General features: G+C 41.5%; 2 protein-coding genes across 2 annotated transcripts in view; one reads left to right on the top strand and one right to left on the bottom strand.

Annotated features, from left to right (window-relative positions):
• Nucleotides 1-15531, bottom strand: part of LOC148835086 (uncharacterized) — a 27758-nt gene extending 12227 nt beyond the window's left edge. Inside the window, exons 1-2 of the mRNA XM_088916537.1 lie at nt 15437-15531; nt 1448-1750 (exon numbers count right to left, since the gene is read on the bottom strand). The gene's annotated coding sequence lies outside the window, so the exon portion shown is untranslated. The remainder of the gene's footprint in view (nt 1-1447; nt 1751-15436) is intronic.
• syt15 (synaptotagmin XV) lies at nt 9718-22908 on the top strand. Its single transcript, XM_088915795.1, has 8 exons — nt 9718-9899; nt 15426-15650; nt 16998-17128; nt 19032-19324; nt 20585-20755; nt 21306-21426; nt 22072-22254; nt 22760-22908. The coding sequence occupies exons 1-8, from the start codon at nt 9718-9720 to the stop codon at nt 22906-22908; spliced, it is 1455 nt and encodes a 484-aa protein (XP_088771921.1).
• Nucleotides 22909-24621: the final 1713 nt, after the last annotated feature.

The raw sequence follows: 24621 nt of genomic DNA on the forward strand, positions 1-24621 counted from the left end.
AATTGTCATTTAATTGTGCTGAAGTGATGTACTTCTGGAAAGTAAAGCTTCAGCAAAAATGAGGACTCCATTCTTTGAAACCAGTGAGATGAGCATGTTTTAAAAACAACCAGAAAAGTGAATACAATGATGGAAGACCAATGGCAAGTGTTAATTATATGTTCTCTAAAGAACTGTGGAATTTCCTCAAAGCTTGATAAAATCCAAATGATATCAAATGAAACATCAGATCACTAATATTTTAAAGATGGGTATTATAATCATTAATTTATTACTAACTCATAGGGTCAGATTTATTATTTGCTTGGTTCTGTGTGTTTTGTTATTTTAGCCTGATAAAATAAAAAAAATAATGGCAAAGTTTGATTTTAAATTGTACTGAATAACACGAATAAAAGATTGCAATAGTAGCTACATACACATCACAGCATCCTTTCAAACCTTTGAATGTTAAATTAAAAAAACATAACTACTATAAATAACCTTGAAAGATCTATTGTACTTTTAATCTGAAATATGCAAGTCAGTAATTTTTCAGTTCATCATTCTTAGCTGTTTTTTTTGAGTCAAGCTGTGATTTTACTGTGATGTTGACTGAGAAGATTGTGTATAAAAGGAAATGTCTCTTCTACACTACAGAAGAAGACAGTGAATTATCCCACAAACTGAAGAGAATGAAAGAGGAAACAATCAGGTTAGTTTTCCTACACCCACTCTGCAGAAAACACTCAAAGCTATAAAAAGCAGCATGTTTCAATCTTTCAATCTGGCCAACTGAGGAGTGAAAACGTGAACTGAAAATCAAAACGCACAAACATAACATGATGTGGTTCGATAAAGCTCTACACTGAAACTTTCCAATCTCTACCAAAGAATCTTTAACCTGAAATAAAGAAAAGTGTTCAAGAAAAAAAATGTCTTGTTTTCTAGATTCTGTTTTTGTTATTATATTTACAACCTAACCACGTTACATTAAATAATGAAAAAAGATCAAGTTTTTGCTTTGAAGCTGAAAATAAAGAAAAGCCTTGAGAGGGATGTATAGAAGCTCTGAGGTTTTAAGCTCATTATTCCATTCACTGTCTTTAATTTCAGACTGATTCAAGCTGGGACCCACATCTGTGACACCAAACTTTTATAAAAACGAACGAAACAGAAGAGAGAGAAAAACCCAGAAATAGCATCGGTAATGATCTAAATAAGTCAAGACCTAGAAACCAGGTGTCCCTTATCATGCCATCAAGGCCTGCTTGAGGAAAAGATACAACATTTTCCAGGAGAACTAAAAATACACGGCTCTACATTCAGTGATTCAAAAACCACACACCTGCATGTACACCGAGTTAAGTGCTGAGAAACAGGCTGTTGTGTTTGCAGGCAGGAAATACATGTTGCTCCCTGTCAAGCCCTCAAGGAAACCCAGTCTGGGCAGAAGCACTTTGCCTACCTTCAGTTACGGTCAGGGTCAGGACCTGGTGCTCTATCTCTCTCTCTCTCTGTCAGAGTTCACTCATTCCAGTGCTCCTCTTGATCGCCCACATCGATCCAGGACCTTGTAAGGGAGAGAAAAGCCACTTCCTCCCGTTGCAGCTACAGGTAACTCCCCCCCCCCCCTCCAATACTACCTCCCTGTCTCCTCCTCCTACTCCAGCAGTGAGCAAGATGGATCCAGGCAGAGGATTATCTGCTGCTTCATCTGATTACAAATGAGAGGCTCTGTCGCAGATCTTCAAATCCCTGGCCTGGGTGGCTGGAAAGGGGAGGGAAAGGAAAGGAGAGAGGGAGAGAGAGGTAGGGGGTTTGGTGTATGAGTGTGAAGGGAGTGGGGGGGGGTTGTGAAGAGGAGGGAGGAGGTGAGATGCAATTGGAGAAGGAGAGAAAAAAATAATAAGATTCTTATTATCTTGCTTTTGTCCTCACCCACTGCCTAGAGAAAAAATGATACATGAATGAATTAATAAAAGCAGTGGTTCATTTCCAATACAGATCCTCCCCCCCAACACACACACACTGTCTGGCTCTTCCTCTCTCCATCATTCTCTCCTGGTTGCTATAGAAACAGCAATGCTCAATGGGAGCCTGATGAATTTTTACTTTTTTTTATTTTGTTGTTGAGCAACAATGAAAACGCAGCAAGCTTGGAAAACACTGGGCCTGTTATTGTTGGGGCCTGCATGAGAAATTGTCTCTCTTGTGCTCTCACAAGCTCTGTTTTATCATTACTTTTAATTAAAAAGACCAAGAGGCACAGGCAAGACAGCTTTTACGAAACAAAAAAAGACGTAGATTTTAAAATGTCATCTGCTTGTCATGACCAGTGGAGATGCAAGAGTGTGTCGGCGCAGACCGCTGTTTAAGTGTTCATGTGTTTGTCTGTGCGTGTGTGTTGTTAATTTGATGTGTATCAGGGTGTGATGTGAAGTGTTAATATATACAGTACAGTATCTTTGGAGCTCCCCCTGCACCATATACAGATACCACACTGCTATGTAGTGAAAGTTAATTAAAACTCTCTTTGTTTAATAATTGATGTAATTATTTTTAGCTACTGAAACTGTTCCTTTGTGAGATAATAGCTCCAACATACAGAAAGACTTGAATTTAATGCTCTTTTGTTGACATATTAAAGACTGTATGCACAGTCCTATATTTTATGGCTTTCTGTTAAAAATTGCAATTGCATCGCTTCTAAAACAAGAGAGGAACATGCCATTAATTGCACATGCACATAGATACATGTTACGGAACTACAGGCATACTGCTCACACACGCAGCACAGAGTGCCAACTTCCTGAGGGCTAATAGAATAAAGATGCACTGCCATTGGCTGATAGCAGTCCTGGGGAAAGTGCCACTTGACTCCACCCACATGCAAGGCACCTGGGCACTACGAGAGACGGCAGTATCACACAGCTGTCTGGCCTGGGAGGCTCTTGATCCACCTCATTTTTTATCTGTTTTTAACACTTTCATAATCTTGCAGACATGGTAACCGTGCAAGGTTCAATTATGGGAATGTAAATATTGATCAGCTCTCCATACGAAGAGATGAACTGTCTAAACTGACCTTTAATTTAACTTACTGGGGCTCATCAGCAGGGCAATGCTACCTTTGAATAGTGAAACCTGTGCCTTACAAGGAACATCACTCAGAAACATGGTGTGTTTTTGGAGCAAACAGTCTCTATTGATGATAAAATGTGAGCAGCTAATTCTCACCGTTTCAAAACCATAAAGCAAGGTCATTATATAGAGGCCTTGTTAGTAAACAATAGAACAATGTATAGATATTGTAAAATTTGAGGAGCAAGTTTCCAATATCTATACATAAAGTATACACATCTATATATACTGAAAGAAGAGCACGATTTCATTTTTCGTAAGAGAATTTGTATGTTTTATGAGTCTACTGGAACTTTAAACACAGCTGTCAAAAACCATTGTAAAAGCCCTGTTATGTCATGTTATGTTATGTCATGTAAGTTATGAATTACATACACCCATCTGAAAATTGTCTGAACATCTGTGTTCTTTCTTATTAAAGAAAAAAATCTTTCGATGTTGTCCAGATTTTACATGAGGGTGTACTATGCGTCTTATGATCATTTTGCTGAAAAAAAAGAAAGCTTGATGAAGCAGGACATTGAACCTTCAGAAATAAAGTCTGGGCTTAGGACACATGGATTTGACCCCAGGGGCATTCAAGTGAGATCTGTGACATCCCTCTACATTTGGGCGGAGCTGGGCAGAGTCCCAAAAACCTTGCCACCTTTAATTACGATAATCGGATGCCTTGGGCTCTAAATGGATTAGGGCAACCATTGGCAGCTGAAGACAGGGGCTTTCTAAAACCTTTTTAATCTGCAGAGTCTCAGGCATTTTATTCGCAGGGCTCCTAGAACACAGAGAGGATTTTGCTACAGACGATTTAGAGAAGTTTAAGAGATGTACATGTAACAGGACTCATCTGAGCTCGTTATGGAGATGTAATCCCTTAGGCCCGGGATACTCCACCTGTGGCCTCTCCAATCTTCTCCACAGTGGTACTTTGCAACAAGCCCTTTAATTTCTGTATTGGTCATGCTAATTATGAACTAAATTATTAAAGAGCTAGTTGTAGTAGAACTCGAGAACACGTCATGATATGGTTCAAGGATATACACTTTATCAACATTTCATTAACTTTTCATAGAAAATTACTAAGTAGTACATTAACTGTTAAGGCAGTTAATACAGATACAGTATTAATATGCATTCATGTAACCCTCCTTTAATATGCGTGCCACAATATACACATACTCTATATGAACTCCGAGGAAGATGTGCTTAAATATTAAGTATTCAGCTGTGTTGCCTGATCGCTGTGATATATTGTCTCTGATTGCAATGAAGTTAACTAACATTTGTTTTACACATTTATAAATATGCATAATATGTGTCTTACCAGTTAATATTGTAACGCTTACGGCCGACAGGTACTGTGTAAGAGCCGGCGTACCAGAGCAGGTGACGTCACCGCCCTTCCCTGTGATAGCAGGACTACAGCTACTGGGCTGTAGAGAGATCTCTCTTTAGCTCACGGGGCTAGGTCGCTGCAAAGAGACGCGGAAGTCCCGGGTTCGAGCCCCGGACAGTGTGGGGCCGACCTGATGCGGCAAGGGCGCCCGCCTGAGCCCCCGTTGCGTTACATTGGTGTCAGAAGCGGGGTGGGATAGCCCTTCGCCGGGGACGGCGATTTAAGCGGGGGAGAGTGTAACGCTTACGGCCAACAGGTACTGTGTAAGAGCCGGCGTACCAGAGCAGGTGACGTCACCGCCCTTCCCTGTGATAGCAGGACTACAGCTACTGGGCTGTAGAGAGATCTCTCTTTAGCTCACGGGGCTAGGTCGCTGCAGAGAGACGCGGGAGCCCCGGGGCCGACCTGATGCGGCAAGGGCGCCCGCCTGAGCCCCCGTTGCGTTACAATATATTCCATATTCAATATCAGTTAGCCATTAATAAAGGGTTACTTACTGAAGGGTTATTATTGAAGTGTTGAGTGTTACTCAAAGTTCTGTAGTGGTTGTGTATCCCTGCCCTGGGAGGATATCCAAGCAGTAGGCTTTGGGAGGGATTCATACTGTGTGGCTCTGAGGGCTGAGGTGTTCTTAGGCATTCAACTACTGCATAGCTACACATATCAAATAAATACAAGTATTCAACTGACTAGTCCCATCAATCAGATTTTTGTTCTGAGGATGTTGGATTTGAAATGTTGTAAATTCAATCAAAATTGTGAGCGTAATTACAATATGTGATACAGAATCAGACCACAGTTATTGAGCAGAGTTTATTTTGAACTCTCAGTAGCTTCTGAGGCAGTGAAAATTGCAATTATTTTTGTACATATTTTTGTCCAAACAAAAAGACTTGAGACCACTGGGGTAAATTAGGGATAGACTGCAATAGTTCATTGTTAAGGGAATCATCTTCTCTAGCCATCTTGTGTGTGGCACTTGTAAACTGTCAAAAGATGGAAATAAACATTGGAGAAGTGTTACACATTCCACTCGCGTCTCTGTTCCTTCCTAAATTCCCACGCGCACACCCTGTAACAAACGCTCACGCCGCAAGTAACACGCCAATCACCGTTCTCTCCCGTCCCTACTTTAGTTCTCCTTTTTCCTCGCTCACTATTGCGGATTCTCCTCGAGTTCCCTAGTGCGCGGTTTCATCTAGCTTTTTTTCCGGTTCCTGATCTCCTTGCTTGCTTCTCGTGTTCGATTTCGTCTAGTGTTTTGGATTGTTGCTTTCTCGTTGTACCTCCGTGTTCCGACCTCCTCTCCTGCTTCCTGGTTTTCGTTTTTGCCTAGCGATTCAGCTTAGTGTTTTCCTCAGTCTCCTGAGTCCTGCACAGGATCCATTGACCAATTCAGCCCCATTCTGACAGAAGAACCAGTGAGCCATTCACAAAACCAAAGTGCAATATCAAATAATAATGAAATTGATTGGGAAGATGGAAACAAAATATTTCTTTTGCTTTAGAAACCTGTGAGTAACTCTTTAAAAAAAACTAGTAATCAAAAGGAAAGCTGAAATGGTTGAAATAAATGTCCTGCCTTTCTAAATGTTGCTGTTCTTTTTAAAGCATTTGTTGTACTGTACAAGAGCAGTTTTGTTTTTTCATGTTCTGACATAAAATGACAACCAAGTAGGGAATATGGTGAATAATATGCTGGCAAAGTCTAGAATATTTGGGTTTTGAGTTTTTTCTGCTTTTTCAGAGCTCGGCCTGCTTCTGCCCAGTGCCTCATTTCCACCAATCCACATCAAGGTGCACTAACAGGAAGTTGAAATGCACAGGTCAGAAAGAGAAACATTTCTGTAGCCAATTTCTGTGTTGCTGTTTCATTCCCGTTTGGGAAGAATTACAGAATCAATGAGAAAAGCACCTACTGTACCATTAACCAAAAATGTCTCAGAAAATGTTGCTCTTTTTTTTTTAACTTTTCTCCTGACCTTGTGAAAGACTGTATGGGCAAACATATGTAAGTTAATGAGGGGAATTTGCAAAAAACTCTTTTAATGTTTATTTGGTTAATAGTTAATAAGAACCCCTGCGGCTATTTAAGGTCTATGTACTAAACATGAACTAGCACAACAGCTTCCATAGAAGGCTGCAGATCGATCTGTGCAGAACTGTTGGAACTTTCCTTTTTAAGGACTGATGCATTCCAAAAAGCCATTTCCAAACAATTTCTAAATTGAATGTATTAATAAAGTGGTATCCACCATCTCCCTTCTTATCAGCAGTAAGGAGCTCCCCCAGGAGGTGAACCGGCTCATCATTGAAAATCCGCAGGTATCTCAATTTTACCTCCCCGAAATCCACAAACCTGACACCCCTGGACGCCCCATTGTATCAGCATGCAACTGTCCAACTACTTACATCTCGGCCTTTCTCAACAGCCTCATGAGACCGCTGGTTGAAGGTCTTCTCTCATACGTCAAGGACACAAACCACCCGCTCCAACTTTTTAGTGATTTCCAATTTCAGGGCCCCGAATGCTACATTTTTACCATAGACATCACATCTCTTTACACCGTCATTCCCCATAATGACGGTCCTTACAGCCCTCAAGAACACTCTGGACAAACGCACAGTGCTTGATCCACCTACCCACACCCTGGTACGCCTTGCAGAATTGGTCCTCAGACTGGATTCATTCTCATTCAATAACCTTTTTCACCAACAGGTGAGTGGAGTTGCCATGGGCCCCAGAATGGGACCCAGCTATGCCAATATTTTTGTCGGCTGTGTAGAAGAACGCTTCTTCGCTTCCTACACTGACTGTCCCTGACCTCTACAAGCGATACATTGATGACTGCCTCGGTGCCGCCACATGCTCCAACGACCAGCTTGAGTGCTTTCTGCATCATTTCACCAACTTCCACTCGTCCCTAAAATATACGGTTAACATATCTTCCACTACTCTTCCGTTTCTAGACATCAACTTCTCCATCAACTACCCCTACCTCTCCACTTCGGTTTATTGCAAACCCACGGATTCACACAGCTATCTCCTAAAAACTCTCTCCCTTTTTCACAGTTCCTTCGGCTGCGATGATTATGCAGCGCCTAATGCACTCCTTTTTCATCAACAGAGGATACCCCACCAGTGTTATTGACAGGGCCCTTGCCCGACCCAAAAACACCCCTCATCAACCCAATCAGGAACTCCTGCCGTAACAACCGCATTCCTTTGGTGCTTCCCTACCACCCCAACACACTTCCTATCCACAGGACTATTAACAACAACTATTCCATCCTACAGGATGATCCCTCCATTGGGGCCCTCTTTTCTGACCGCCCCATCATCTCATATCGCCGACCACCTAATCTGCGCAACCTTCTTGTTCACAGCTCCCTTGACTGCCCTCAGCAATCATCCACACCAGGCACTTTCCCTTGCAACAGAGCTCGCTGTATCACCTGCAAGTACACATCTAATACCACAGTCATTCAAGGCCCCTCAGGACAATTCCGGATCACCCAGATGGCATTCTGTACCTCCAGCATCCTTAGTTACTGTTTCTCTTGCAGTAAATGCAGTAAATGCCCAGCCATCTACATTGGAGAAACAGGAAGGAGACTCAGAGACGCTTCAGAGAACATGTGAGGGCTGTGAAGATTAAAGTTCTCTCCAAGCCCATTGTTTCTCATTTCACCTCTGATGGCCATGACCACTCTAATCTCTCTATCTGTGTTCTCAAAGATGGTTTTCCGAACTCATACATCAGAAAGACTACAGAAACCAAAATTATCCTGCAGCTAGGATCACACCTTTCCCCTTCTCTTAACGACACTACTTTTCTTCTACATTTTCTCCATTCATTGGAAGTTTCATTTCATACCTCTCTATACCTATTCTGACTTCACACCTCTTGATTGGCCTCTCTTTCTGTCCCTGCTCCCACCTCTCGCTCCTCCTCTCTTCCAGCCTTTGTTCTCCCACTACATTACCTTTGCTTACTGCCTTGTCTTTCTCACACCTGAAGAAGGCTCCACAGCCGAAACATTGTTTTCTCTCTTCTTTTTTTCAGCATGGAATAAACCTATTACTTGTTCTTTTGCAGCCTACGCATGCTGATGCAGCTACCCACCTGTATTAATAATGTATGAGTAGAGTGACAATATCGGTCTGATGTGAATGTGTGCACGTTTGTGTCTGTGTGTGCCCTGTGATGGACTGGCATCCCATTCAGGATGTATCCTGCCTTATACCCATTGTGTGCCGGGATAGACAGTTAGAAAATGGATGGGTGGATCACACATGATAATAACTGACCTGTTCTGTAAGTCAATGGCGTTTTGTTTACAAAACAAATGATGCAAGTGGAAACTTCCAGGAGAGGTGTATAACACTAGGAAAAGGAGGCACTTTCGTCTTTCACAAAGGGATGTGTAAGTATGGAACAAGCTACTCGGACAGGTTGTTTAAGTCAAGACCATCATTTCTTTCAACAATGTCTGGATTAGGACATTGGGTCAATTAGCTACAAGCAACCACGTGAGTTAAATGGGGTGTGTAGTGACCTCTCTTGTTAGGGACCTTCCTGGTGTTCTTATAAAACCTTACCCCTCACCGTACACTGAAGCTAGCTTTGTCTATGTTACTTAATACATGTATTAACAGATGAGTTACAATCCATTTGTAAAGTGTTATTTCACACCTGCCCATGTCGATGAGTCCCTTTTCTTCATCTCTTACATATTCTAATGACGTTACACCGCAGAAATGGGAGCCTACTGTAAATAATGTCCCAAACTTCATTGCTCTCAGCTCATTGAGCCAGGTCATTACTCACTCTTGATATGCAATTACCTATGTATTAAATGTATAATCTGCTCATCTGTCACAAGTTACAAAGGAAGAGTGATGATCATGTAGAAGCCTTCTCTTGCACCAGTTGTGGCTAGACGTCACACAGAAGTCGTGCTAAAGGTCATTGTTTTAACTGGTTTCTGAGAAGGCCACACAAATGATAAGTAAATAATAAATATCCACTCCATAACGGTAGACTGCAGCCAAACTCTAAACACAGAATTACAAAAATCATTACAGAACGAGAACAAAATACACAAAATGCATCGATGTCTGCTAATTTGTCGGCCAAATGAGCTTTCTTCTTTGTGCTTTTTAGGTCAACAGCTACAAAACATATTAGGTATGAAAGATGCCCTTCCAGAGCTTCTCTTCTGAAGTCTGTGGCCAGCTGGGAGCAGTGTGGAGCGGCGGTGGCAGCCTGGAAGAGAGCGTGTTTAATGGGAGTTATCTTATCACCTGCCGAGCTGGAGCTCAGAGCTGGAGCAGCAGCAGGTGGAACTGTCACATGGCGGGGAGGACTGGGGGGGATAGGTAGCAGGGCCCCAAGTCAAGAGCACCAGTGACAATAAACACATAGCACTGCACCTGTGAAGAATCCCTTCGTGCACTGGACACATCAGAAAAGCTGATGCAACCACCCACCTCTGAGAACGTAAAGCAAGAGGAGATGTGACTGATGAGCTGCCATAGTGCATCAGGATGCCTTGAAAGGTAAGACTGAGGCCAGCGAGGTGCATGTTGCTTTTTTCTGACTAGTACTGAGAGAGCAGAACTGACTGTGTGGAGCTTTTCATACTACCGTGTTAGGAGTGCTCTTTCATCAGCAATCCTTCGGTTGTTATGTGTCATTCCTAGGTGAGTAAATACAGCTGGTATTTGTGGAAGGGTTAGAGTGTCTCCAGCTGTAAAATAATAGGGGTTCATTGTAGAGACAGATGAGATTCCCTTTACTTAGAACAGAAAGGAGATTTGAACTACGCCAAAGTATGCTAAAGCTCGAGATCCTAAGCACAACTAGAAGAGGGTATGTGTCAAGAAGTAAAAAGAGTGCTATCTATAGAGCTAGATAAAATATTAAATAGAGGTCAAGGTTTGTATTCATTCTACAAATTCAGTTAATCCATCATATGACTTTCCCTCTAGGATACTAAGGGACACAGACTGCCCCACACAGGTCTCTATTCCTCATCCCAGCAAAGAGGTGGGGTGCACACTGGCTGCAGTAAATTCTCATTTGCCTGTTGCTGCACACCACTCACTGATTTCTGAGTTCAGGTGAAAGGAGAGGAGAGCACAGCTCACATTTCCCCACACAAGCCTGGGAGAACTGTGTGGGTCAGAGCCAGGTGTTCCTCATGGCTGGTAAGTACAAGACAGACTCCCTCCCTTGTGTCTGTGTGATCGGCATGAATTGCTGTTCCTTTAATCAACCTGCCTTTAAACAAACTTTGAAAGCTGACACAGTTACAGTAGTTTGCTAGATGCCAGATGTTTATGGCAATCATTTGCTTTGGCTCTACAAACGTAATGAAATATTGACAATGACAGACAAGCCAAAACCTAACTCAACATCCACCTGTGTTTAGTAAAGTGAGCAGCATTTTTGGAACTTCTGGATCTTCACTCCTCACTTTTTTTTCCTTGGATTGATCACTTTTAGGAAAACAAAATCAAAGTGGTTTAGGCTGCATAAAGTCTATTTCAGCTATTTAGGTGTTCATATATGTAGCCCATTTAAAAAATAGGCTCATTAAAAACTTAAAATGCAGGCAAAACTAAATCATACTATAGAAACTATATAAAGTAGGGGAATAGCTATTGAGAGAAGTACTTGTTTTGTGATTGCAGTTAAAGTGTTTTCCCAGGAGCCATACGTTTCAGTCCATTATGCAACGTCTCATCTACAGCAAATGAAAAACGTGCTGCTTCATACTTCTGAATACCCCCTCAAGAAAACAGGACAATTCTGGCAATGTTGCAGTGTGTTGGCATTGACTTCACTGCCTTTCTAGCGTGTTTAGAAGAGACAAATCGGGGATCGTGTATCCATGATACCGATATTCAAAGCTGCATGGAATGTCAATCAAGAATAAACCATATTCTGGACACCGCTAATCCTACTTGAATGTACAGTACATGTAGTGAGTGTTCACCAGTTACTAAAACCCAGTTTAAAAAAGTCAACAACATTCTGGGTACTCTGACCCCGATTCCCTCTTTAAATGATTGGGTTTAATTACTGATTAGTTTAGATGAATGAATTATACAATGTTGCATAACCAGATCAGGCGGGAAGCAGCGCCAGTGGTTGAACCCTGGAACATGCTAGTGTCTGTGCCCAACTACCTGAGCCAAAAATATTTAAGATTTCGCAGAAGAATAAGGTCAGACCACTTCATTCTTCTTTCCTTGGAATGAAAAGACCTAGCAGCCTTCCAGAAACTGAGCAAAGCGCCTGATTTACAGGTTTTGTCAAATGAGGGATGTCTCTGCAATTATTAAAATGGAAAACAGGCTGAATGAGGCCCATTTCTTATTGAAGAGTACAGATTCAGATTTCAGTCCAAGTTTCTTATTCTCCTGATTTGCACCAGCCCCACATTTCCTGTGTTGATGTACCTGTAAATCTACATCAGGCAACTGATGCTTTGCCAGTGTGTAACTTTGACAGTTGCTGCAATTGTTAGAATCCCCTATATGAAAGTCTTCTACCATTTTAAACTCAAGAAAGGAAAGAGGGAGTAAACTGTAAGACCATAAGGAGCAAAGGAAAAAACCTCAAAGAGAAATGCTGAATATTTAAAGCAGAAGAGTTGTTAAACATTGTTGAACATTCAGAACCAAAGATTAACCCAGTCCAGCTGTGTGGGATTATGTGATAACCAGTGTTAATTAGAGCAGTAAAAATGGGCAGCATCTGTTTCAGGATCCTATGTACTATGTGTGCTGGAGGATTTCTATATCTGTGTCATTAGACTGCACATCCACAGTCCTGATCATGCTGTACAAGGGTTCATAAGACTACAACACACTAAAAAGGTAAAATTCCACTTATGTTGCAGTACAAGCTTTAATTACAGTCCTTATATTTTTTTCTTACACTTTTAACAGATTGCACAGCACAGAATTTTGAGATGTTGCATGTTGTTGCATGGGCCAGCTGACTAAGCCTAACCATAGAGCATGTGTTCTGTAGAAAAGTATTTATGTCCCTCTCAGGACATGGAGCAGCAGTTTCATCACAACAGTGACTCAGATGTGTTATACTGTCTGATATCGAGGAACCTCCAGCACGCAGAAGCCAATGAGAAAGATCCAACATTTCTGTCTCCTCTAATTGTTAGTCAGGGGAAACTGATCTAATCTGTATTTACACAATCATAAACATCACTGACTGGTTCATTGAAAAACTTTCAGTAGTAATGACAGTCAGCGACAGCGAACACTCTGCAACTAATACTGTATATTGAAGAGAAGGTGAGGCTTGATCAATGTTTAATAAAAAAAACAGTTCTCATGAAAAGGCCTCTCAAAACTTGTCGCTCTGGTCCAATATTAATTTCCATATTCTTCAAGTGCTGTCTAGAGGTTGTTTGTGCTTTATTGCTATTATCGCTCTTCAGCTGAGAGGACATTTTACTTCAATTGAAGGTTCTGACTTTTGACAGTTTCACAAAAGGCCTGTAAAAACTAAAATGGTACTGCTGCTACAGTATGTAACCTGCTGATTCCACTAACTGGCATATTTATTAGCAGTGGGGGTTGTAGGATTGTTGGACTGTGATCTAAGATCATATATGTGACACACCTCACACATTTTATAGCTCAAATCTAACTTATTCTGCTGTAACACAACATTCATTTTAGTTAGATGCTTTATGGCATTTTGTTAGACTGTACTGCCTGCCTTGGATTTTTTTTACCAGCTCCAAATATCACTGCAAACATTTAAATGCAGCTATAAAACACTGATGTGCGCACTGCAGTATATATGCCAGCGATACAATTATATAGACATACTCTGCATTATTAACTTGCTGTGTGCATTCCTGTAGGAAAGATAGGTGATAACTATGTAATGGGTGAAGTCTTTTACATAATGTTATATTTATTTTTAATGTAATGCTTATCTGTACAGTTTATAATTTTTGTAAGTCTATGTGTGTGTTAAACGACTTGGATGCAAACAAATGTCTGAGAAATCAGACAATTAAGATTATTGTATCGTAAAGTGTCCGCGTACTTGGAGAATAGCCAGTTCCAAGCACACAACATGCAAACAAGCTCAACAGACTTACTTGTGAATGATATATACAGTATTCACACACAAACACACAAATTCCCACACAAGCTTCTAAGTGCAGATGCATAAATAACACAAACTCACAGAGGCCAAGTGAAACATATATAAAAATGCATGTAAAATGCAAAGCCAATATATAAAATGTATGTGTGATAGGCACACACACATTGTGACATATGCTCAGCACTTGAAATTAGCAAGTAATCATTGGTAGGGGCACACTGATCGTACACATCCACACAAGCAAGAACACAAGACCTGTAATCCTACTCTCTTCCACCCTCTAAAAAACACCCCTGGTAAACACTGCCCTGCTCATGGCTGTAGAATAAGAGGTTACCTTCTCCAAGAACTGCTGGGCTGCTTGTCTGATAGCTCACTCTACCCAGGCCTCAGAATGTCCTCAAGGCTTCTTGGAGCAGATAAGGCCCCTTTTGGATACTAACATTAGGCTCAGTATCCCAGGGAAGGGGTGGGTATTTCCTTTGGCTCCTACTGTATGTCTTCAGTCTGTCCTGTGCTTTTGTTAGGTTGAGATGAGTTTGACTGAGGGTTTATTGAGCAGGTCTAATTCCAAAGTGCATTCCTGCTTAGAGGAACTCTGAACGCAGGTGAGCGGTCACAGGTTTCACAAAGGCATTCGTCCGCTGACACGCCCGCCTGAGCAAACCTGACGCATGCCCACACACAGGCTCCCACGCACACACAGGTGTGCAAACTTATCACGAGAAAGCTCTGCTTCCTTAGCTTCAATTTGTTGTATGTATGAAGCCGAACCACTGTTACCATAAATTGATCAAAATAGGTTAATTGTTGACTTACAGATAATTTCAACCTGGCTCGCAGACATTTGAGTTAAAATTCTAAAGAACACGGACGCACCAATGGGCAAATACCCAGCAATGCTTTTACAAAGCTTTTTCAGGAGATTAGGAGTGGTTTAAGTGCTGTGGTTCATTGCATCATTCAATCAAGGAAGACATTGATTGCGGAGTTTAATATTCCCTGCTAGGTTAAGAACAGCTGAAATGGTTTTATGAAATGTTTCCACAAAATGCTAAGGTCTGATTTTGGTTTACAGTTAGTTAATTATTAATTTAGCTAAAGTTTTTTTTTTCCACCACAACTTACTGTGCATTTTTTGTCCTTTTATAAAGCGAGATTTTACTGGAGCAGTCTCGGAGACGCACTTTGCTCAAAGGTACAACACCAGTGCCTCGGCTGAAATTCCCAACCTACTGTTCCATACTATTGCCTTGTAGGAAAACAGGTGTGCAAAAATAGTACCTAATTTTGGCAAGGAACGCATGCTTATCGTTGGTCCATAGCTCAATAAATGAGCTTCTAATAAAAGAGCAGTGCATTATACGTTTAGATACATTACAGTGAAGACATGGTAAAGTCTTAAAAGGCACAGCTGTTTATGTCTATTCCATCTATTGCTTACAATACTTCCGTCAAGTTTCTTTAAGACTTGTGACAATCACGTACTTGATTTCACCCAAAACCTGGCTACGGTATGAATGCATGGGTAGAGAGTAAATATATCCAACCCTGTCATAGCTTCTGACAATAGCTGGAATAACCGGTCTGTTTGGTTCATCCTGCTGAAGCAGCAATCACTGATACTGCCCGAAAGCTACTCCAAACTGCAATCTGTTTGTGTTAAATCTCAGGATCTAAGGAAGGATGTACCTGCTTTGCACAAGGAAAATGAAGCGGATTCTGTTGTGAGCCTTTGGCTCTTGCGCCAGGTTGTACTCACCAGTCAACATTACTGTGTTTTCAGTCCCTCTGTCAGTAGTGACTGCTGGGCTGGTGGCAGGTATCCTGCTCTCATTGCTGCTTGGAATCGCCATCTATTTCCTGTGGAAAAGGAAGTGTCTTCAGGGGCGGTATGAAGAGCTGGTGTCTTCCACACCCAGTGTCCAATCCAACCAGCCTGCCACCTCCCTGTCCTCATGGTCCTCCAATCAGAAGTAAGAAATTTGTTTTTTCCCCAAGCTCTTCTTTCAGGGAGCTCTAATTACTTGACAGTCCAGTCCGTCGATGGTTAGTTGCTGTCCTGCGCATTTAAAGTTTGACCCTCTTTTGAATTGTCGTTTCCACCAACAATTGAAAGCAACCTGAGAGCAGCAATCCTTTCAGCCGCTTTACTGGAATTTGTGTGAATGTTCTTTTACTTTTCTGATGCTGAGTGTCACAGATTTTACAGTGAAAAGGATAAGTCTCACATGATCCACTGACTAAAAATAAAGAATGCAGATGGACTCACATAAAATCACAGAACCTACTTTTCCATGAATGCTGGAAAGTTTGCAGGCTGCCTACAGCTACATTTCCCATTTAAATAATGGTTCTTTTAAAAACCCGCTGGTGTAGACCTTGTGCCCTTGGAATAAATACTAAAGTAACTGATAAGACCTAAAAATGTAGCAAAAATGTTTCTCAATTTAGCTTTTGATCATAAAATTCAGATTCAATCATCTTTTCTCATTTAAGGCTCCACAATATGAAGTAGCTAATCATTTTCCAGTTTAGTGCTGTGACACCCTTCTACTTCTACTAATGGAAGTGATAAGGATGACACACATGAGCAAAGTTGTGAGCAATTATGAGTCTCATGCTGCTCTTATTCTGCAGTCCTACACAGCTACATTTCAGCAAGGCCCAGAGTTCTTGCTCCTGGCATCACCCCAAAACAGAGGAAATGTGGGGAGCCAGAGCCTATCCTGGCAAGAAAAGAGAGCAAGGCAGGATACACCCTAGATGGGACACCGAGACAAACACAGACATACACACACTGACACCAGGAACAATTTTCCCAGAAGCCACTTAACCTACAAGCACGTCTTGGGATTTACAGTACTTGGGAAGAAATCCACATGAACACAGGGAGAACATACAAACTCCACACAGATAGCACCCCAGGAAGTGAACCCAGGGCCCCAGTGCTGTGAGGCAGCATTGCTAACTACTGTGGCACCATGCTGCCCCAGTTACAATATCAACCCAATTACATAAATAACACCTCAGAATGAGCATCTCTATCAGTCCCTGCAGGAGGCATGTGACTGCACCACCAGACACTCGTGTGATTGAACCTTCTACATATTGTGTTGGGTTGCTTATTATCACTAATGTCAAGACTCCTCAGTTTGCTAAGGTAGGGCTTTCTAGACTGGATTCTCATGCAGGTGAGCTGAACTGGGGCTACACAGTGCAATGCTTTCTCGTGCTGCTGGAAATATTCATTCAGGCCTTGGCTCAATGTTGGTCTGACATTTGAATGTGCTGTAAAATCCCACGTCCCGTCTGTATCTCAGCAGCACCAGCGGGATCATCCCTTTTGTGATTCCTCCACATTTCATCACCCGGAGCCACCTGGAGGGAGAAGAGGAGGAAAGTAGCTCCATCGATCCCTGCCGCCGCCACCGCGAGTCCTTCTATACCAGGGGTAAGCAGGGCATGGTATAGGGCAGCATGGGCACATTGGACAGCAGAGGAATATGCTGGCAAGACAGCACCAAGCTGCTCTATTAAAAATGTCATCTTCTGAAAACCTAGGGACGCTATTAATACTAACACCAGGGATTTGGAAGAATGGAACTTAGTAGTGTGCCAAACTGAGGGCAGCTGGGATTAGTTATCCAGAATATAAGATTTAGCAATATCATAGCTATGCAAAAAACACAGGTACTGGAAACTTCAATTAGTACAGTAAGTTATGAACATAGTTCAGCAAGTGAAGGACTTTGGCCATGTGGGTACAATGTTACCTCTAGATAATAGCACTGGTGAGCCTGTCCCTACTCAGACAGCTTCCTCTAAAACTCGGTTCTTTTCATCCATCACATCACATCTCTAAAAATGACAGAAATGAAAAACCAAATGAAAATACTAATAATACCCCAAAATATTGGTATAACTTTAGTTTCTGGGCTGGAAAATTCAATTTCATTAGTGAATAATGAGCCAGCTGTTAACATATTTCAGACGTATGATAGATGAAACACATTCCAGCAGTCTGTTCGGAGGCTGATCAGGCTTCTGTATCAATGCTGCCAGGATTGTGTTAACCTTCAGGGAAGTCAGTCATTACAAGGAAGTTTGCAATGTTGTCACAACTGGGGACAATTCTCAATCACAATTAATCCAGGTACTGTGGTTTACATTTGTGTTCAGACCTCTATGAGTTTTGTTTGACATCTGATGTTTAAAATATTTGCTTAAGCCCATGAGACCTAAGTGTTGTATTAATTGAAAATGAATACAGCTGTATTACAACAAGTGCAGAATAAGCAGATGAAAATACATATTACAAACATACGAAACAAAGAGAACAGAACAAATAGCTATGCTCATAAATATTTCTGAATGAATAAATACTTTTTCAAAAGTATCATTGTTTTGTTCTTGAAATAGGAATGAAGTGACAGCAGAGGTGTGAGAATGGAGGGCTCTCAGTGGATTCCACTCAACACAGGAGGCTGTCTGAGCCTGTCTGGGCTCCAAAATATCTAGTCATCAAATATGAACTTTAGTGGTTTTCGTCTCAAACAGTGTCCTCTGGCAGCCTCACAGTCTCTGTCTACTTTTCATCCTTGCTCTGTGCTTTGTCTCTGGTCAGTCTTGATCTGTGCTGCACCGTCAAAACTATGGCCCAAAGTAAAGAGACTCGCCTTATTAAAATAAAGCCTTCCACGCAAAACAGAAATGCATTTGTCCCTCCACACTTCTGTGCTCACTGAATAGATATCAGCCTTTTTTGTACTGTAAGTACCTGCATCAGATGAACTGTTTGGTCTTCCTACCTTTTGTTCATGGTGCTGAGCCATACATATTATCTGTCAGAGATACTTTGACTTTGACCACTTTCTTGAATTCTAATACTAAATGCTTGATAAAGAAACCCAATTAGTATAAATGTGTCAAACATTAGTAAAACATTAATAAATTAATAACACTAGGTGGCACTGTGGTCTGGAGCTTAGCTTGACAGATCCAGAGATCTGGGTCTCCATGGTACGTGGGATTTTTCTGGATGTTTCTGTTGCCTCTTATTGTACCTCCCAAAGATCTGCTGGCGTTTGATTGTTTATTAGATTTATGTTTTTTTCTGTCGTCCCTGAGATGGACCGGTGTCCCTGCCAATAGGAGAGGAGTCTTGTGCTTTCAGACATGCCTGGCACCCTATTTTTCTGGGATAGGTTTACAGAAACCCTCACGAAGATGAGTGACTTACTTATAAGGGATGGATGAAGGCATGAATAAAACTGTGCTAATATAAATATACAAGAGTAGAAATGTGTAAATTAAAATTTAAAAAATTATCTCTCTCTCTCACACGGTGTGGTGAGGATCCTTACCATTGGGCAGTCTGAGGGCAAACCTGTACCGCTTCCCAGCTGAGACCTGTGACTGGGAGACCCCTCAGGACAAGGCGACAGGCCTGTGGTTTAGTGTGGAGTATCGGCCAGAGACAGAGCAGCTGTTGGTGTCCCTCCTGAGAGCCACCAACCTACCATCACTGTGCCAGGTCTTCCCCACCCTGGTCAAGGTGTACCTGCTGCCCGCTGAACGGCGCCACGTACAGGCCAAGGCCAAACGCAAGAGCTGCAACCCGCAATTTGGGGTCAGCTTTGTCTTCCAGGTACTGTATCTCTGATCACTCTCAGCCAGGAACGCACCTATCATGGTGGGATAGCATATCAAAACAGGAGCGTGGTTTGAAGAAGTTTGAGCCCAGGGCACAGCTGAGATCCTTGTGTTTTACAGGCAGATCACAACTGGTACAGAAAAAAAACAGCCATCATTTCATCCTCCATTTAGTGGAGGGCTAGAGATCACTGAACTAAAGGAAAGCAGTAAACAGCAAAACGGACTAGGACTATACAGTTGAATCTTAGAATATGAAAAAATATGGCAAAAGACATTATAGAAACTCACATACTACACTTAACTTAGAAATGGACAGCAGAAGTGTAATGCTAAGCCTTCTATCACCCTCTTGGGGTTTCAGTAGGAAGTACATTGCCTTGCTGTCAAACCAACATTCAGAGAAACATTTCGTTTGCTTGTAGAAGTGTGTGTCTCCCCCTAGCGGATCATAGACGTACTGTATATGAGCCTGGAGCACAGTCTGGAGCACACCTTCAGCTTCTCAGCAATGTCTAAAAGAGCCGGTAATAGTATTCCTAGAGGCTGAAGCTTTACACAATCCACTTGATTGAATGCCCATTTCATCAGATCACATGGGGCACCCCAGGGTGTTAGTTTCATCGTATGTCAGCAGTCTGTGCCTCGGGTTTCATGGTCCTATAGAGACCCTGAGAGGCCTCTTGTTTTAGTCAACAATGCCGTTTGAACTAATTGCTGGTTTAACGAGTCAAATTATTATTATTTAAATTATTAAGTTAATGATTAAATATTTTGTTCCACTTCTTAACATGATGCCACTGATTAAAGAAACTGACAAAGCCTGGACCTCTTCACAGGGTAGAAGAAAAATGATATTAAGTAAGATCTGTGGTGGAAGATCTGTTACATCATGCTACAGTACAAGTGAAAAAAGCAACACATTGAGTTTGTTCATATTACATTCTCAGCTAGATGGGGTTCCACTTTCTTAAAAAAGGCAATCCTCTGGATTACCCAAACATGAGTTAGGAAACATGTCTAAGTTATTCTCAGTTCCCCTCTCTTTGTCCTCAGTACACAAGATAGCAAATACTGTGTGTGTGTCAATAATTTAAAATATTCATACTGAATCTTCTTTAAGGCAGTTGATACATTTTAATAATAGCTAATTAATGGCTTACCACTATTTGTGCGACACCAAAGGTGCAAGTTTTATAAGTGATGCATGTGATAAATATCTCCTAACGCTCTCCTTGTCTGTCTCTCTGTGGAGGTGTCTAGTAGGTCCCTGCCACAGCACACGCTGTGCTTCTCCCTCTGTGTTGTGGACAAGCAGAAGAAGCACCAGCCTCTTGGCCTGGTTAGATTCCATCTGTATGATCAGGATCTCAGTGAGGCGGCTGGGAGGGTGCTGTGGAGACACCTGGAAAAGGACAGCACTGAGGTACCACGCCAGGGCACACTGCTACAACGTGGCCTTGGTTTTTCCTCTTTGTTGAAATAACAGTTTTCCTTAACTGTAATGTAATCCTTCTCGTCCCACAAACCCTCAGCATTGATCCAGGGTTGTCCAGGTCCAGTTTATGGTCCTCCGTCTTGATTTTTAATTCATATCTTTATTACTTAATCCTTAATGAAATGTCAGGACTTGAAAGTCCGGCCAATAGAAAAAGTCTATCAACTCTGACTCTAAGCTTTCAGGGAAGAACTTCTTTTTGCAAAATACAAAAATTAATCTCATAAAAGGTTAATGAAATGCTTAACTGAGCTAATTATTTTTAAGTGTCTTGAAACCCATAACATTGAAAGGGATGGATATTCTAAAAAAAGAAGACTGTAAGTAAATTATTAGTTTAATTGAGAGCTGTGTAATTCAAATAAAACCTCAGATGGACCCAAATACTGATTGCAGTGCTTCAAGAGTGCTGAATCCTGAAGACTGGACAGGAATTGGGCAGATACAGGGAGCTGTTTATCTCTTTGTCTTTCCACAGTCATGTTCAGGGCTTGGAGATATCCAGGTATCTCTCAACTACAATCAGTCTCTGCAGCGCCTCACTGTGGTGGTTCTGAGAGCCAGGGCGTTGCAGCTACACTATGACAGAGGGCCAACAGGTAGGCAGCAGAGACCAGTCACTGACAAAAACATTGCGTGTGGCAGCTCCTTCAACATGTAAAAGATTACAAATGAGATCTGTTGGGCTGAGATTTCCCTCCATGTTACTGTAGAAACACAAAATCGTCTAATTATCATTCCAACTATATCTTATCACTGACTGAATGAGCTCGGCGTTGCAGGTTCTCTGGTATTGGAAAGATTCTGTAATGAAAAAAAATGTATAATCAACTCAAGCAACCAAGAAAATGATTAAGTACCAGACTAAATCTTACAGTAAGTCCCAGGTTTTGAGCGGAGTGACCCCTTGGATTGTCCTGGTTTTATTCTAATGGTATAACTGAAAAGCAGTTTGTATCAAAATTCTACTCTGGATTACATTAGAAGTTTGAGTGTCCAACATATTAGCACTTCATAGCTCTTAGATATGTACAGGTGATAATGTACTGTTTTATTAATTGTTCTAATCTGAAGGAGATGACCCTTCACCCGATAACACAATCTCAGGTGATTCTAGCTTCCCATTTCCTGGGGTGCAGCCCCTGAGCTCCTTTTCTTTGTGAATGCTTTGCGACGTGATGAAAGGTGCTATATCAAGGTATTGGCATGTCCACTGAAGTGCAGTGTCCTTGTGCCCTGCACAGGTGTCTTTGTCCAGGTGTCCCTGCAGATCCAAACAGAGCTGGTAAAGAGTAAGAGCACAGCTGTTGTCAAGGCAGATCCCAGCCCCACCTTCAATGAAACCCTGACCTTCAATTTGCCATCTTCCCAATTAGATGCAGCCTGCTTGAGACTGGAGCTCAGGCAGCTCTTGCCAGACCAGCATCGTGAGTCTCACTGGCACAACCAGTTTGCGCCAACCTGCTTTTCTCCCCGTACTGACCAGGTCCAGCCTCGCTGAGCTTGTGATCTGATTCTAATATACAGTATTTCCTGGTTTGCACTGAAGGTGGAAATACATTTCCGAACTCTCACTACTATATACATTTCTTATTTCATATAAATAAGTATATTCTTACGACACATCTTTTGTTAGTCTTAGCACTCAGCAAACATAAAAAGCTGTAAAGAAAATTAAAAGGATTGAGGGTGTGTCTTAGAAAGTGCGGTATTTGAATTGCTTACAGGTAATATTGAGTTTGTCACTCAGCATGTTGTATATTTTCTGTGGAAAAGGCTGACTTGAAGTCAATCTCACTCTTAGTTAAATTTTTTGGGGGTTTTCTGCGCAAGGGGTATTTAAAAGAAAGAAAATTTAGCAAGCAAGCTGGCAGCAGTATCTACGAATGTATCTAGGAATGCAGTAACTTGAGTGTGTTGTCTTCTCTCCAGAGTCTCTGGGCCTGGTGGTGATTGGTCCCTTCATGTACGCTCGGGGTCAGGAGCAGGAGCACTGGAATGACATGGCCAGCAAACCACAGGAGCTGATCAAACAATGGCACACACTCCACAGCATGGCAGGGACACAGAGCCCCTCTTGATACTGGACACACTGGTCACTCCTGACACATGACACATGGCTCACTACTGACACTGAGTACACTGTCTCAATACTGACACCACACACACTGCTCAGTACTTACACCAGGCACTGTGCTCAACTGGCACTAAGCACACTACCTTACCTGACATTGGGCACACTGATCAGAGTTGGCACTTAGCACACTGCTCAGTACTGGCACTAAGCTCATCGCTTCAGTATGGACACTGCACACTCTGCCACAGCACTGACACTGGCCATGATGCCTCAGTATTGACACTGGACTTGCTGTTCAGTATTAACACCAAGCACACTGCCTCAGTCCTGACACGGGGCACACAAATAGTATTGTTTTCACATCTTGACCCTGAGCCTACTGATACTGTTAACTATCAATACAAACACAGATACAGTAGTTCCTAGTTTTTATTATTACCAGAAGAAGATTATTCACAATGAGAAAATTATCTATTTCAATCACAAATCAGTGGACAGGACCAGACTCTCAAACAGCAAGAATGCAGACAGGGAATGCTGTAGCTGTAGTTGCTGAGACTGGTGCTCTCTTTTAGCATAAACGTTGTAAATGAATATAATAATTACATAAAAATGTAAATAAATAACACTGTTAAGTGGATTTATGATTTAAGAGGTTCTGAGTGCACATTACAACACACCTCATTAACACCACAGTGCTTCTAAATACATCAATTACTAGAGTCTTTGTCTCTGAGAGAACCGTAATTTTCCGCCAGTTGCTTATGTAGGCAGTGCAGCATGTCAGTGCATTAAGAAATCTAAAATTGCCCACCTTCAAAAGTGCAGAGCTTGTTTTCTATAAATGATGCAATTGGCTTCTTTACCAAGAAATAGGTAAAACCATTGAAAAAGACCCATTTCAAGCCAGAAAATTGGTCTGCTGCAACAGAAAATACAACTATATTTCTCAAGAATGATTTTGTTTTCTACATGCTGAGAATGATGATTGATGGGAAAACAATGGGCCATGAGATGTTGTTCAAGAGGAGAATGAGAGCTAGCATGCAGACATGTAATGATTTACTTTAGAATGATTTGCATGAGATATCTGCATGCTACCTAACGGAGAACTACCTTTATTTTACTTTCATTTAACGTACAATTGATCACTCCTGAGCTGAGTGAGATAACATCTGATAATGGTGAATGTTAAGTTGCTGGTGTCAACAGAAATAGTTTTATGTCTTGGACCTTCTCTGGTGACTTATTTTATAGCTATGTCCTCTCTTTTTTGAATACTCAATGGAGAGTTTGCACATCCAACAGATCCACGGTGACAGAAATAATTACAAAGCGATCAATATTTCCTGAGGAGAGGAGAACGAAAGTGAGAGAGAAAGAGAAGCTCTCAATTTTTGTCATAAAAAAACAGAGTTATTTCCCTTCCAATGGATTCATCCAATTAGCAATCTAATAATACCAACAAACCCTGTAATACTGTACATCCAGTGGAATCTTTCAAGCTGTACAAATGTAAATTTTTGTTGTCAATCCTACAATATACCCAGTACCTACAAGAAAGAATGATGAAAGCGTATGTTTTGTTCATTTAAAAATCATGCAGGTTTCTTTAATAAATGTTAATGAATATATTGTGGTATAGAAGTAAACAGCATTGATAGGTGTCTTTTTATGTTTTGTGGAGCTTTTGGTGTCGATAACCGCAATGCTATAG

This window comes from Atractosteus spatula, chromosome 5 (assembly GCF_055471065.1).
Source record: "Atractosteus spatula isolate fAtrSpa1 chromosome 5, fAtrSpa1.hap1, whole genome shotgun sequence".
Lineage (NCBI taxonomy): Eukaryota > Metazoa > Chordata > Actinopteri > Semionotiformes > Lepisosteidae > Atractosteus > Atractosteus spatula.

What these genes read in the sequence shown, in the direction of transcription:
- syt15 (XM_088915795.1), top strand. Translation starts at nt 9,718, where the DNA reads ATGCCCTTCCAGAGCTTCTCTTCTGAAGTCTGTGGCCAGCTGGGAGCA. An exon ending in GGGAGGACTGGGGGGGATAG is followed by an intron (nt 9,900 to 15,425) that starts GTAGCAGGGCCC and finishes CTCTTGCGCCAG; the next exon opens with GTTGTACTCACCAGTCAACA. An exon ending in GGGTCAGCTTTGTCTTCCAG is followed by an intron (nt 19,325 to 20,584) that starts GTACTGTATCTC and finishes CTCTCTGTGGAG; the next exon opens with GTGTCTAGTAGGTCCCTGCC.